The sequence below is a fragment of the Anopheles aquasalis genome, chromosome 3, assembly GCF_943734665.1.
Source record: "Anopheles aquasalis chromosome 3, idAnoAquaMG_Q_19, whole genome shotgun sequence".
Lineage (NCBI taxonomy): Eukaryota > Metazoa > Arthropoda > Insecta > Diptera > Culicidae > Anopheles > Anopheles aquasalis.
Genome location: NC_064878.1, coordinates 33,514,096 through 33,529,095, shown reverse-complemented (window position 1 = coordinate 33,529,095; position 15,000 = coordinate 33,514,096). Strand labels below are relative to the sequence as shown.

Sequence of the window (15,000 nt, the reverse complement as noted above, 5' to 3'; positions counted from 1 at the left end):
ACCAACAATACTTCAAACAATACCCAACTCATTGAAAATTAAACGTGTGTCCGCTCCTCCAAACTATTATAAAAACAAAAATATTTTGCATATTACACCATTATTACGCTGGTTTATTTAAAAGCTCATATTATTTTAAAAACAAATTCGTTTATTAGCGCTGCTATTTTATCGACCAATACTGTATATGTTACAACCAAGAAAGTGCTATTCTATTTAAAATATAATATAATATAAGAGATCAAAAGTAAAAAAAAACACTTTAGCTATTGGAAAATGTTATGTTTCTGTTAATTATTTTTTGTTATTTTGTTTATTTTCATGATTTCGTTGCACGTCGGGTGTATGCACATGAAACAATATCATCGACCCCTGCTGATTATGTTGTTGCAAATGTAACATCCATGTGTTTATGCCCGGGGTTCCGTGGGCCTCCATACTATGGATGCAATATTTTTTCTTGTTGGATACTTAACATGATTTAAAACTAATCTCAACGGCAAATACGCATATCCCAACATGAACCATTTTGCTAATGTATAGGATCTCAAATTACAGATGATGAAATTAGGAGTGCCGAAGAAAAGTTTGCCGAATCGCTTCAGCTGGCACAGGTTGGAATGTACAATCTATTGGAAAACGATGTAAGTATAATTGTACACTGTTTGAAGAATTTCCGTTTTTCAAGCGAATGAAAATTGATTTGCTGATTTGCTCTCTTTTCACAATTATTATTAACGATAAGGTGGAACAAGTATCGCAATTGGTAACATTCGCTGAGGGTATGCTGGATTACCATTCGCAATGTTCTGATATTTTGAAAGTGTTGGTAGAGACATTAAATGAAAAGTAAGTACACACTGGGTGAATAAAAATAATTTTGGGTTTCAAATTTGAGTAAAAATGTCCGTTTGTCCCTCTTTTTTACGAAAACCAACAGACGTGAAGAGGCTGCTGCTAGACCAAAATCAGAGTTTGTACCAAAGACGCTCGCTGATATTAACATCGAAATGCTGGGTTCGCAGGAAGGAATGAATGGTGGGCCACATATCCTTAATTCCAATAGGTTGAGAAATTCCCATCATCAAATGTACAGCTCACATCAAAATCTATCCAATATCAAAAACCACAAGAACAGCAATAGTCAATTAAACAGCAATCGCCTGTACGGCTCACAGCGCAGTCTGGCGTCAATTTGCAGCGGCGGCAGTGGCTTTGAAAATGGGAAAATCGGTAGCAGCAGGAGCGGTGAAGGTGGTACCGGTAGTAATCGTGTTACCAATGAGACTGATATTGTTCCTCTGTCCAACGATTCGTCGGTGGACACATGGTTAAACGCCTGGGAGCAACCGAACAGCTTCGACGATGGCGATGGTGATGGTTTTAGGGTACCTAACGCTGGCACCAGGACCACTGTGCTCAACAATAACCGATTCAATTACAAAAGCAGTAATAGTACGATGTACAGTATGACATCCAATAGCACCGCAAAGATTGTTAGTAACAACAACTACAGTGATCCTTGGTCAGGTGATTTTTTTGTTTTGATGCATTTATTTGTTACATTTTTCGATTATAGGCATTCGGCTTTCGAGAGCCGAGTAAATTTTACTTGATTGCATTATATCCTCTAAGTTTCAATGGTGAAGGGAACATGTTAACGTGTCCGTATGGGTTTAGTTTTTAGGACCCTATTCAATATTAATCCTATTTTATGTAGCATCCCAAAATCCACTTTTCAATGGCTGTTCAACAGGAACAATGGGCAATTTTATTTACTGATCATCCAAGGTTCATCAATCGAACCGCATTGATTATGCAATACAAGAGCTTCTTTTTACTGTCGCTTCCGGGAGTTAAGGTTCGGTTGGTTGGTCGGTAGGCTACTTTAATTTCAATAGGAGACAATAAGAAAAATCCTTTTTGTCAATGCATTAGGTTTGCTTGTCTAGTGACCATTTGTTAACTTCTTGTTTATGTATTTCTTCATCTATTATTCGAGCCTTTACAATAGTCCCAAAAAATGGCACTATACGCAACAGAATGTTACTGTAGAATTTTAATTGGTAACTGAAGTGTGGCAGTTTTTACATGGGTGGATTTTAATCCTTCAATCGCTTTATTGTTGTTCCATGTTGCTGTTCATCGTTTGTGGATGACTGTGTGCTGATATAAAAGTGTGCAAGTATTTGGTGATGGGAATTCACAACATAATAGCGGACACAAAACATGTAGCAATCATTCATCACATCCACGATCTATTAATCCCAAAACTGGTCTCTATTCTATCCCTTATTGGTTTTTTTGTTTTGTTTAAGAATCTTTTAAAGGAATATCTCGATTTCGAAAATCTATATAGCAATGAGTTGAATCATAGAATATAAAAGGTTTAGTTGATACCTATTGTAAATCTAGCTTGTGATAAAATATTCGAATATTTACATTTTTTTTGTAGCTAAGCGTTGATCTGAGCTGTATCTGTGTTCGATCAAATATTTGTTGAGCTCGGGATTAATTATATTGAGTTTTAAAATTGCTTGATCAACTTATCAATGTTTATCCTTAATATATCTCCTCTGCCTACCCCTCATTGTTGATGTATAAGTAGTGCAGTGTAATTTATTTTTACTTCGATCTTTCTATATGGCTATAGAGAGTTACATCAATTTTAAGCTCTTCTCTGTTAGCTCCATCTCAACTATTTCATACCCAGGGTTCAGATGTCTTTGGTGTTTTGTGCACTGTTGTCTCGCATCGCATACACCTTACAGTCATTTAAATGTTAATTCAATTGTTTGTTTTTTCTGATCGTCGGACTGAATTGACGTTCAATATTAAAGCCAATATTTGATTTGGTTTTAGATAATTGACAGAATATATCTGCTTTATTCATCTCGGCTCTTTTATATATCCTAATATTTCTCCTTTTTTTCCTTAATCATTGTTATTTTTTTCTTTTTTTCTTTATTTTATTTCTCTCTCTCCCTCTCTTTCTCAAATTTGTTTTGATCAAACATGAATCAAATGGCGTTTTTATGTAAATGTGTTTTGTTATTTGTATCACTTACCTATTGCTAGGAGGTTCGTCATCGCATCTCAGTTCTCCGGTCAATAAACCGACACATCTGGAACTTTTGGGTAACGGTCAAACGCAGGCGCGTTCTACCAATGGTAAAAAATGGTCATACTCATCCTTTGTTGCAATAAATTTCATGAATTTCCGTGACATGCACGCTAGTCTACTCTTAATTTTGATTTGTAGATCTATCTTTAGTCTATGTTGGGATTGTTCATTTTGTTGCTTGTGCTATTTTCCACTAACTTCAACTCATATATGTAATATATGGTCGGTGGGCTGAGCTGTTCCTGTTTATTTTGAAATGTTTGATTGGTGGTGGTGCGCGATTTATTTTCAACATTATATTTATTTTACCCTCGGTTTGGCACCCGGGTACCTGGGTACCCATTTCATGTTTCGACGGAATAATGAATGCCTTCCCGTCAATAATTTTTTACTAAACTCCGGATCCCCAAAGTACAACTCATTCCAAGCCGAATTGGCGTTGAAATCGTTTTGATATCTTTTAATCAAAGGTAATTATGGCTCAATGAAATTAACACCCGCCCAGTGGCACCCGGGTACCCGGGTACCCCACACGTTGCCTATGCACTTGGGCTATGTATATAAACACAAAACAGCACTTTTTATGAACATTTATCAGTGTACACGTGTTTATGAATTGTTAATTAGGTAAACTACAACATTTTGTTGAAAATTTCATTACGTTTGAGCTTTTCTTCTAAAAATAAGCAACATAATTTCCAACCTTTCATGTACAATTTCAATGATGTAATATTTCTCAAACTTATTAAAAATGCTTCGTACAGTGTAATGTTCATAACATATGAGTAAATCATACAGTAATCTTCATCAAAAAGCGTTAAGGCGGTGTTTTCGTTGACCACAGAGACAAATATAGCAATTGATCTTATCTCCTAGCTCAATTGTGCCCAATTAGATCAATTGTTTATGACTCAAAAGTGCCTTATGACGTTTCAAACCAGATTTGTTTGAAAAAATAATTAATTTCAATAACAAATTTGCTGGAAAATTCGATCACATTACGATCTTATAGCTTTCGTTACAAGGTAGCCGGTAAAGAATGCCCGTACGAAGGGGTTTCAATGCGTTTTATTCATTTCTTTTAATGGTTTTTATTGGATTTTGATGTGATTTTAAAACAAAAATACGTTGCGAAGTCTCTTAAATTAGTTCTAGAGCACCTTTTTTTTTATAAGCTGATACTAACGATGATACGATAACATAACAATGCAATGCACATGAGTGTGGTACCCGGGTGCCCAACGAAGGGGTAAACGCCGGGTGCCCATCCGAGGGTTAATAATGCTTTGTTAATCAACACTCTTATAATTAGTCTAACTACAAGCATTTTACTCATTTTTGTTTGACAAGACCAAGTACTAGCTTTGAAGGAATATCGTTTTATTATTATTATTTGTTTTATGAGGAAAATGTATTTTTAAAGCATATAGTTAAATACACGCTTGTGTTAAAACAATGGTATGAAATGTATTTTTAAAAATCAATTTACTAACTTTTCAAAACATTGAAATCATTTCGGACGTAGCTTCACCTTTACCATCGCCAATGCGTTCGCCCGCAAGAACTCCAATGCCAACCAAACCGGCACAACCATGCTGTACAGCGTTGTACGATTTCGAACCGGAAAACCCTGGGGAACTTGGTTTCAAGGTATGTAGTGAGAAAATCTTCCTTAGATCAGAGATCTGATATATATTTCGACGTAGAAAAACCTCACTTTATTTAAATTATTCCAATCGCCAATTATAGTTTTTCCGGTATTTTTATTATAGGAAAATGATCTTATTACTTTGATTCAACGTGTCGACGAAAACTGGTTCGAAGGTAGTCTGAATGGAAGAACTGGATATTTTCCTCAGTCGTATGTACAAGTAACTGTACCATTGCCAACCAATTAAACTAAAAAAAAGTTATGTGAGTTGCGGCACGTATGACACAAACAAATCACACACAATTGCTAATAAAATATTAGTAGCTTGCTAAAGAGCAAAGACAAATATTGACGCTTAGACGTTACAGTAAGGACAGTCGAACACAGAATAGAACATTAAGTTCAGGACAACCCTATGCAAATTTAAACAACAATACTAAAAAATGAAAAAAAGAAAAAGAACAAAAGCAACATTTTCCAGCATAATAGTTGGAGCTCTATATCAGCGGAACCTAAACAAAGGTCTTAAAGACAATATGCAATATAAAACCAAACATTCACATCAGCATGGAAACAAGTAAGGAAAATCATCAAACAGACCCAATGTCTGGAAACCACAATCGCCAGTTCATTCGTGTGCAATAGCAATACATTATGGTTATTTTTTAGTAATTTGTTACTTCTAACAATAAATATACAGCAAAAATGTGTTGAGGAATGAGCGCAATTTAGAAACAAAAATTCAGTATTCTTTGTTCAACATCTTGAGGCATGATTGAATAAAAATGGTAAATTGGATGCTGTTACGAAGTTGTAAATTGGATGCTCTTTGAATACAAGAATTAAGGATAGGAATTGTTAGGTGATCGATAGTTTATTTTGGTTTTTTACTAGGATAATAAACCGTTTGCCATATTTTGATCGGAACCGAAAAATAGTGATTTTTGTCACAGGAAGCTTTCACACACAGACAGATGGGTAATGTGTAGCATTTGCTTATTTTATTTGTTTCTCAAGATATGATTACTCCCTTATATAAAAAAGGGTCAAGTTCCCGCGTGCTGATTTCTTCCTGTACCGTTTCTAATAAAAAATAAGTAAGTCAATTATTCGCAAAAACGTAACTCTATGTTGTTTATATTTTGGATGTTCAAAATAAATAAACCTACAAATAAAAGAAAAAACTGAAGGTACTCGCATTGGTTCCAGTATTTTTTTTACTCTAAATTAGTTAAATAGTATCAAATTCATATTTTTAATGCATATGATGAATGCTTTTAATTTAATCACACAAACTTATGTTCGAGTCTCGATTTTATTTAATTCAGCCGTTTTTCTTTTAACACGTTATGTGAGATTAGTCATCTCAAATTAGATAGATATAAAAAGGATGTTATGGTTTATGATTGGTGTATAGCTTGGTTGAGATACTCGCGGTAAAGTACACTGGTTTTTACCAGACATTAATTTCAATTTTTTTTATAGATACATTAACTATTTACTTGTTACTGTAAGTGTGGTTTTATTAACACTGTGAACATTGATACTTGAGAATATACGTAGTTGGTCCGATATATACCATCTACGTACTTAATCATAACATCCGATAGTGCTTCTATCGCAAGAAATATTAAGCCCTACCATCAGCAAAAGCGAGGCAAAAACTAGAATCGAATTACCGACCGATTTAACTGTTTTCATAAATATTGCAAAGAAAAACCAGCGTCAAATCGCCCCAGGTATACTGTGTATTAAAATTAACTGTAGCTATCCTTATTTGATATTCAAATTCTCCGCACCGAAAGATGCACAGCATAAAATGTATCCATTAGCTTCATTTCATGTATAAAACATCACAGAGCTCGGAATGAAATGATTAACAGTACGGTATAATACCCTTTAAAGTCAGTTACAAGAAAAGACAAGAACGACATTAAATAATCACAAACGGTTTAATGTATCATGTCAATCTACTTATAAATGTTCTATATAGTAGTTATATGTGTAATTAAATATTCAACTATGTTTCGGCATGGTTAGCAGTTTATTCAGACGAATAAAATGATGCGTCAAGTCTGCTTCGGTGAAATAGAACTGTAGGAGCAGACTTATTCCACACGAGACATTTACATATATACACCGAACATCTTGAGCCTTGCAAATCTCTTTATACATAAAATATTAGAAAAGCATGAACGTATATACAAACAGAGTTATTTATAAATTACTCTTTCACCAGTCTATTAACTGCAGTATACTTTGCAAGACTCTTCTGCTAAGCAAATAATTCTTCAAGGATTCTCATTGCGTTCATCAATCATAAAAGTTGTTTTATTGTCGCTTAATTGAACTAGTTATAAACACAGATGATTAGGAAGCCACACAAACTTGCAACTAACAAAACCACAATACAATTACTTAACTTGCCCTATGGTACGAATTATAGGTAGAATTTAAAATTCTAAAACAGCGGAGTTTCTGAGGTTTTATATAGCTATATATAGCTGAAGTTATATATATATATATATATATATATATATATATATATATATATATATATATATATATATATATATATATATATATATATATATATATATATATATATATATATATATATATATATATATATATATATATATATATATATATATATATATATATATATATATATATATATATATATATATATATATATATATATATATATATATATATATATATATATATATATATATATATATATATATATATATATATATATTTATTTATTGCCTCTTGAATACGATTGAACTGAATGCAATGTTTCTTTATACAAATTTGTCGGTCCATTGCTTGTTTTTCGCGAGACGCATACAGCTCGCACTGGGTGCTGAATAAAATTTCAACGCTCCATGGTAATATGATCAAAACCGTCTTGACTAAACATCTATATTGAAAATAGTATTATAGTAAATAGTAAAATAGTACACTAGTAGTATACATTTGTTGCAAATAATTCCAAAAATTCAAAGATCAATATTAGTCGTTTACTCTGCAAACAGAGAATAGAGCAATCCTTCCGCAAAATAAGGTTGTAAAAAAAATATGACGGCATGAACAGAAAAAATAGAGAAGGCCATAAGAACAAATTACTAGTACTATATCTGTTCCTGTTTCTTGTACTACATCTATTTGGACACTGGCGGCGATCCCTTGCCAACTGGTAGCCTAAATCAGCCGTTGTAGATTAGGTTATGCATTTTTCTTGGACGTTAATGCTGTGTTTACTGTTTGAAGATTATATCTCATTCATTTTCACGGAAATAAGATTCCGATGTTAAACAGTTTGAAGATTTGGTATTAATAAGACTTTGGTATTAAACAATCTATCAATAACAAATGTTAAAGTCAAATTGGAAAATCTTAAAGGACAATACATAGTTGTTAATACAAAACAGTGATTAACAAGAAAGAATGAACATGTTACGTGGTAAAAATAGCCTATGACCCCGATTGAAAGTGAATACCAAAATTTTACTCAACCAGATCAAGAATCATTCACTAATGAGATAATTTCGCAATAATTGTCGTATCATGTAAATGGAACCAACTCTTTAAAATATGCATGTTCGTATATGCGATCTGGGGTGTGAGTATACCGAGTAATAAATTTTAAGCTGTCCTCTATGTATAGCCTTTACTAAGAAGAAAATAATAGCGAGAATAAACAGGATCAAGCACAAACGATGCTTCTAAATACACATAGCAACAAACGAAGTTACAGTACTCCGTCAAATGGATAATGCCGACCGATGTCACATACGCGAGTTCTACATCTCTTCTGATGATCTCCGTGTTAAAAAAAAGCTTAGCAGAAGAATGAAAAGGCATCGGCTAGGGAAGTAATTGAAATGATGAGTCAAGATGATTAATAAATGGTTCTCAATTCAATAAGTTGAATAAAGTGTAATCAAAATGAACGATGTTATTTATGGTCAGCATAGATCTATGCGTATTGAACTGCTAATTTCCGGATGGAAAGATGTCGTGCGACAAATTTGCATGTCTGTTGTTATGAATTGATCCGAATCTTGGGCAGTTTGCTGGGTGATTGACTACTTACCATACGCAATGTTAAAATTTGCAAGTATTTTTTTCCTTTTGCATCGAAACAGTGAACATTAAACTGAAATCGTTTCGGTTATGGCATATTACTATTGTAAAAGAACCGGAAATAAGTTGCTTTAAATCCCAGAAGGAAGTTAATATTAGTAAGAATTTCATTCGATTCATTAAGCATTTATTAAATAATACATTTCTACACATCAGATGGGTTCTGCTTTTTTGCTACTATTTCGCTATATGTACATCTTCCTCTTAACTATATAATTTCTTATGTTTAAGAATGCAGAAAAACACAAGGAATGAAATACTATAAAACAAAAAATGTAGACAATGGAAAGACACGATAAGAAGGATCTTACTAGACACTACAGGCCTTACTTAAGTATGAATAGTATTTCTTATAGATGCTAGCAATGTTCATTTTTTTCCTCATTACTAAATTTAGTGCCAGCCCCTTAAAATTACACTGAACACGAACCGTTTTAATAGGAGTGGAAACTCTTTTCTCAAACATATTCCTACAGGACTTGTGTCATCACAACGTTCACTTTTATCTTCTAATGTTGTCTTTTTTTTTACAGAAAAATTGTCTTAAATTGGCTTTTTTTTACTTCGTAATCCGTTTTGAATTTTGTTCGTTGTTGAGGGGTTTCTATTGCCCTTCTGGTTCGCTTTTGTGTTTAGGAAACCATCTTGATTAAAGTTCAGAATCCTAGTTTTCTTCCGGAACCTTACAGAATATTACAGAATATTGTGCATTACTTTGGATTGGACAAGCTGAATACAGCACATGAGCTGGAGGGAAAAGTCTACACTAAATCGCGAAGTGTTAAACGGTGGTGCTCGCCAAATAATGAGTGCCTGGGCTCGATGTAAGCTTATTATGTTTCCCGTCAAACATATGGCGTGTAGTTTTTGTGTAAATTCCGAATAAAAGTAAGAAATTAGTATATTTGTTTTGTCATGCAGCGTCCAGCACCACATAAAGTTCATCGAATATCATTGCGTGAAGATGCTGGCGAAAGCTTCGTATCGGAAAAAGTCTACCGTAATCTTGACTATGGTATGAGTGGGGATACATATGGGCTAGCCTTGACCGTCGCCCTTCCTTACGTATTAACTTCATTATGAATAAGTAATCTATCTATTACCGTACATGTTGTGCCTTTAGCGTTGAACTCCTATTAAAATCGAATGTCTTTAGTTGATCTCTTTGTTTTGCTAGATGGGTACTAGTTCGCGTAAGGTGGAGTTGCTACGAAGCAGAAGGTAAATGGAAAAATGGGCTGTAGGACACGGCTGAACCACCGACCGTTTCGATAAGCATGGATAAGCGGATCTGACAGCAATGCCCTCAGATGTAGTGTCCAGGTTGCCCGTAAATTCGTCAACAACGCGAACGGAATGATGAGTGTGTGAGATTTGCTATCGGGTTGACCATTGCCATAAGTTCTAACGCTCTAACGCTGGTTTCAATTAGATTATCAGAACACACAATATCGATTGAATATACCGCACGATATGACTAATAACTGTTCTAACTTGCACTACGCTCATAATTTGTACCATCAGTTTACTACAATATAACAAAGCAACTCTATTGACGATTTTGCATAAAACGACGCGAAGTGCTCATTGAATTTGACTCTCCGCCTGGTTTATGTTTCCCGCTCGATCGATGCGTTTATGAGTAAGTCTTACCAACAAACCTTATCTATTAATAATTGTCACACATCTTACTAATTTCGGTGATCTAGCCACAATGTCGAACCCCACCCTCGATTTGTTTGCAACAATGTTACGTGTAAAGGCAACGAAACAAAGGAGGAGAAAACATAGTACACTGCATGTAACTGGGTCGCGCCTCTTTCTAACGGATTTTATTTTTGGTATTTTCTGATGGTAAATACACATGATCCGGTGTAGAACATTGATGTATTAATATGGATTATGTGATAATAATTTGTAAACATCACAGACACAGGGAAAGAAAGTGACATAGAAAAAGGAAAGATTTACAGAGGGAATGAGAAATGGAAGGATTTATAGACTACTCTGATCGGTCTGAAACGGGCAATTTGTGCTGGTGTGCGTCGATCGCCTTATCTATAGCTTCACAAGTGGTTACCATCCTTCCAGCACCTGCCTTAATTGTTTCTAATGATCCGCGACGCATGCCGTGAATCACGGTCATTCGTTCGTATTTGTAAGTAACTCACCCGGGTATAAAATAAGTTTTACGTAAGTAAGTATTGCGTTCGAGGCGGTGGCGTTGCGTGATCTCGTGCACACAACACAGCACACAGACCCATCCTACAAGAACAAACACACGACGAATGATGGACAAAGCAGCATTGTTAGCGGATAAGCTACGATAAGTTCGAGGTATCTATCAAAAGCTCTATATGTTATTATTGTAGTACCATAATAATGTTGGGAATTGATGTTTCATCCTATGCCAAACGCATCATCATTATGGAAGAAAGGACGATCGGCGAAGAGCCAAAAAGGATGCTAGAAGAGAACGAAGAGCAAATGGAAAGGAATTGTCATTATGCTCGGGACCAGTGGAGCCTAAGTTCACTTACAAACAAGAAAGTACTTAATAAATTACGTCAACTACTCTTTAGAAGCGTGTTGATGATGATATTGCAATGTATCTCCTGCGAAGGAATACCGCTGACCGCACGCCGACGTCTCAGGTAAACTAAGATGAGCAGGAAGGGAGGTTCAATGCAAAGGGGCTGATGATGGTTAGAGTAAGGGAAGCAGCATGTAATGGGTTGAATTATAAAAGATACAACTATAAAAGAGAACAACATGGGAGCGAATGAGATGGATCGGACCGGATTTTGTTTAGAATATCCATGTATTAGGCATTCTAAACGTACGTTTGGCACTACGTAGTATCATCTTTAAATATTTCAGAACAAGGTCACAAGACCATTGCGACGATGATTCGGCGTTGGACGACTTGTACTGCTGAGATTGGGATTACAAAAACCAAATGTGGGAAGTTACGTATTTCTTCGTTGGGAAAACTGTGGTGCCTGCCGCCGATGTCCAACGGACGGATAAAGGGTGGATCTGGCTGGTCGATAAACAAGGCGGGATTTGGCGAAGCGAAGAACTGGAATAGTAATAGTCCGAAGTATTTAATCACTCTGCAAACTCGTGCAAACTGATCAGGCCTTTCTTTTGATGGTGCGGGTATTACAATTGACAAATCACGGATCTGAATGCCATTAAGATTGCAATTGCTGCGCGTATACACAAGTATCCCAGAATGCATTGAGTGTTTTTGTTTGTGTTTTGTGTGTTCAACAAACGGCATACATCACACAAAAAACACACATTCACACACAGCCCAATCCTAACTATAGATTACTAAGAAACCTTCACAAGAAGAAGGCTCGGAGTAGATGGGATGTAACCAGAGGTAAGTGCCAAGGGCTCAAGACGCGTATCGGGTATCGAGGGAGAAAGCGCGAGACACGAGTTTTGACCGGTTCAATCTTCCTAGGGAAAATCAATGCAAAACTCGGCCACAGGACGCGCGCACAGTACGTTGAAACGATCATCGCGAACCTCCACGAATACCATGCTTTGATGTGACACCATACTTGATTGCGATTAGTAGTTTTGATTTCAGTTAGCCCACGGTTTCATCCATCAAAGTGTTGCATACAGTTCCAGCCGATGATGATGCAGAGGATGCAGTTCGTAGTAGCGCTGGAGGAAGGTTAGTTCTGCGGCATCTTGACGTGGACTATCGACAGACCGTGGATTATTGTGGTGCCCCGGTCCAGGGCTCGCGTTGCCGGCGGTCGTCGGCGCAGTCGCTGCCACCGGAGGCGCCATATATCATTCATGTAAATTTTTGCTCAGAAGCAAGTTGTTATGGTGCCCGGACAGATGGCGCACCAGTTCCTGCAGTGTTTCGAAGTAGAGCGTACAGAAACAACAGGTATAGCGGCCACCTGACTCAGGAGAGTTGATGATATTCCGATGCACCGAGCACAAGTGCTTCAGCAGATGGGCCTTTTGCTTGAACATTGCCACACAGAGCCGACAGGCGAACGGTTTTTCTCCCGTGTGGACACGCAAATGCGTTTTAAGGTTCCAGGACATGCCGAACTGTTTGCCGCAGTATTCGCAGCGATACTCCCGGACCGGTGTGTTACCACTGCCGACCGTTGCTCCCGAGCCTGACCCGGACAGACTGCTGACTCCTACGCTTCCAGCACCGCTACCGGCCACGCTGGCACCACCGCTGGCTCCCGAACGGGCACTCAGCATTTCTGCCGCCTGGCTGTTCTCGAAGTTCTTCATCTGCTGTATCAACTCGGCTGGACTAGTGTCGGTGTTGGCGCTGGCCGCGTGCAGGTACGGAACAGTCAGCAGATCAGCGGGGCCACCGGGCAACGCTGCTAGGGCCGCGGTTGGCCAAGGATACACGAACGGAGCCACCGCCAGCTTGTTGTCGGCGCTCGGAGGACGCCGGTTGTTGTTGTTGTTGGTGTTGTTGTTGTTGTTGTTGTTATTGTTGTGGGTGGGTGAATGGCTAGTACCCCCATGATCAGAAGGTCGAGCGGTTACGGGAGATGGGGGCCTGGTATCTAGAGGAGGCGTCACGCGCGGATGGAGAAAAAAAAACAGAGAATCAGAATGTGATCGAAGGAGGCACCGACAGGTAACCAGGGAGAAAGATGATGATTGACAAAAAAAAAAAAAAAGGGGGCGAATGGCCTTACCCGGCATGAACGATACCGGTGCAGAGAGGAAACACTTGCGGGTTCGCAGGTCCTCCAGGTAGCTTGGCACGAACGGCGGGTTTTGGGCCGGCGAATTGTGAAAGCCGGGCCGACGCTTCCGGTGCGGTGTCACGACGTAGTTATCCGGTGATCCGTGTAGTAGTTCGTGCTCGAGCGGCTTCAGTGACTCGGTGTCCGAGTGAATGTAGTACGCTTTCCGCTTGGTTCGAAATGGATCCAGATACCGTGGCGGCAATAGGTTCTACGAATGTTCGAAGGACGGAGGAAAACAATAATCTAATGATGATGAACAATTGTCTCATCGCCGCTGATACTTACCTTCGTTGGTGCATTGCTGATCGTCTCCACGTCAATGTTGGCATCGTCCGAATCGACATCCTGCTGTTGCTGCTTCACGATCGACAGGTTGACAGGATCAGATGAGCTGCGTCTCCGATTCCGGTTCGGTACCGCCCGTGTCTGTGTCCCACTGACCGCACTGCTATCCTGCGTCACCTGGTCTTTATCCACCAGCACCCGATCCTCTACGTCCAGTTCGAAATCCTCATCCTCCTCCAGACCATCGCAGGTGCTACCACTGCGGGGCGCAGTGTGCCTAGCCCGTGACGACTGGTGGACGATGGCCAACGAGCGGAGCGACTCCGGATGCATCACATCGGCTCCACTCCTACTACTGCTACCCGATTCACTTTGTACATCTCCTGCTGCAGTTCCGCTCTCATCGCCTGCTCCACCTCCTGTCACTGCTGCTCCGGCGCCATCGTTCGCTCCTTCTGCTCCTCCTCCTCCTCCTCCTCCTCCTCCTCCTTCTCCTCCTCCTCCACCAGCACCACCTCCTTCTTCATCATCACTCCGTTCTTCCCGTTCGTTTTCTACTTCTCCTTCTTCTTTACGATCTACTACGCCTCCTGCACCGAATACTACGGTTCCACTGGTACCTTCGCCACTAGCGCCACCACCGCCACAGTCATCACCGTGTGGCTGGATCGTGCTGACCGTGGGTTGCACGTTGTTGTTGCTCTCGGTGATGGCCTCCTCCACCTCATCCATATAGTCGGGATCCTCACCGTCCAATGCCCCGTCCTCCGAGCTGCCATCCGAATGCCGTTCGCTTTTGACACTAATGTTGTGAGGCAACGTACCGCCACGATATCCTTCGTGCTGTGTTTCCAACAAATCTTGGCTCTTCGCTCGCCTCTGTCGACGATCGTTCGAACCTAGGCCTTCATTTCGATTAATGTCCACCAGTGGGGCCGATTTCTGCATCCCTGCAAAAGAAAAACATCCTAACGTTCCAGCCACTTGACTTTGCAACTAGTACATCGTGCGATCTACTTACCACG

At 38.6% G+C, this 15,000-nt stretch overlaps 2 protein-coding genes across 15 annotated transcripts in view; one reads left to right on the top strand and one right to left on the bottom strand.

Annotated features, from left to right (window-relative positions):
* The window catches only part of LOC126577847 (endophilin-A), a 13,768-nt gene extending 7,800 nt beyond the window's left edge, over positions 1 to 5,968 (top strand). For 8 of the 14 annotated variants that reach the window (XM_050239816.1, XM_050239815.1, XM_050239813.1 and 5 more), the window contains exons 7-11: positions 544 to 644; positions 746 to 849; positions 941 to 1,530; positions 4,650 to 4,774; positions 4,897 to 5,968. In XM_050239816.1, coding sequence (XP_050095773.1) covers positions 544 to 644; positions 746 to 849; positions 941 to 1,530; positions 4,650 to 4,774; positions 4,897 to 5,022 — 1,046 coding nt within the window. In that variant the 3' untranslated portion in view covers positions 5,023 to 5,968. Of the gene's footprint in view, positions 1 to 543; positions 645 to 745; positions 850 to 940; positions 1,531 to 3,078; positions 3,172 to 4,649; positions 4,775 to 4,896 lie in introns of all 14 variants that reach the window. The other 6 variants (XM_050239824.1, XM_050239821.1, XM_050239823.1 and 3 more) reach the window with 4 other exon arrangements.
* Positions 5,969 to 7,551: 1,583 nt separating this feature from the next.
* LOC126577850 (transcription factor Ken 2-like) overlaps positions 7,552 to 15,000 on the bottom strand; it is a 31,939-nt gene continuing 24,490 nt past the window's right edge. Inside the window, exons 4-8 of the mRNA XM_050239827.1 lie at positions 14,997 to 15,000; positions 14,572 to 14,925; positions 13,976 to 14,382; positions 13,637 to 13,898; positions 7,552 to 13,501 (exon numbers count right to left, since the gene is read on the bottom strand). The exon at positions 14,997 to 15,000 is cut by the window's right edge and continues 208 nt beyond it. Of these exons, the coding sequence (XP_050095784.1) occupies positions 12,747 to 13,501; positions 13,637 to 13,898; positions 13,976 to 14,382; positions 14,572 to 14,925; positions 14,997 to 15,000 (1,782 nt within the window). The 3' untranslated portion in view covers positions 7,552 to 12,746. The remainder of the gene's footprint in view (positions 13,502 to 13,636; positions 13,899 to 13,975; positions 14,383 to 14,571; positions 14,926 to 14,996) is intronic.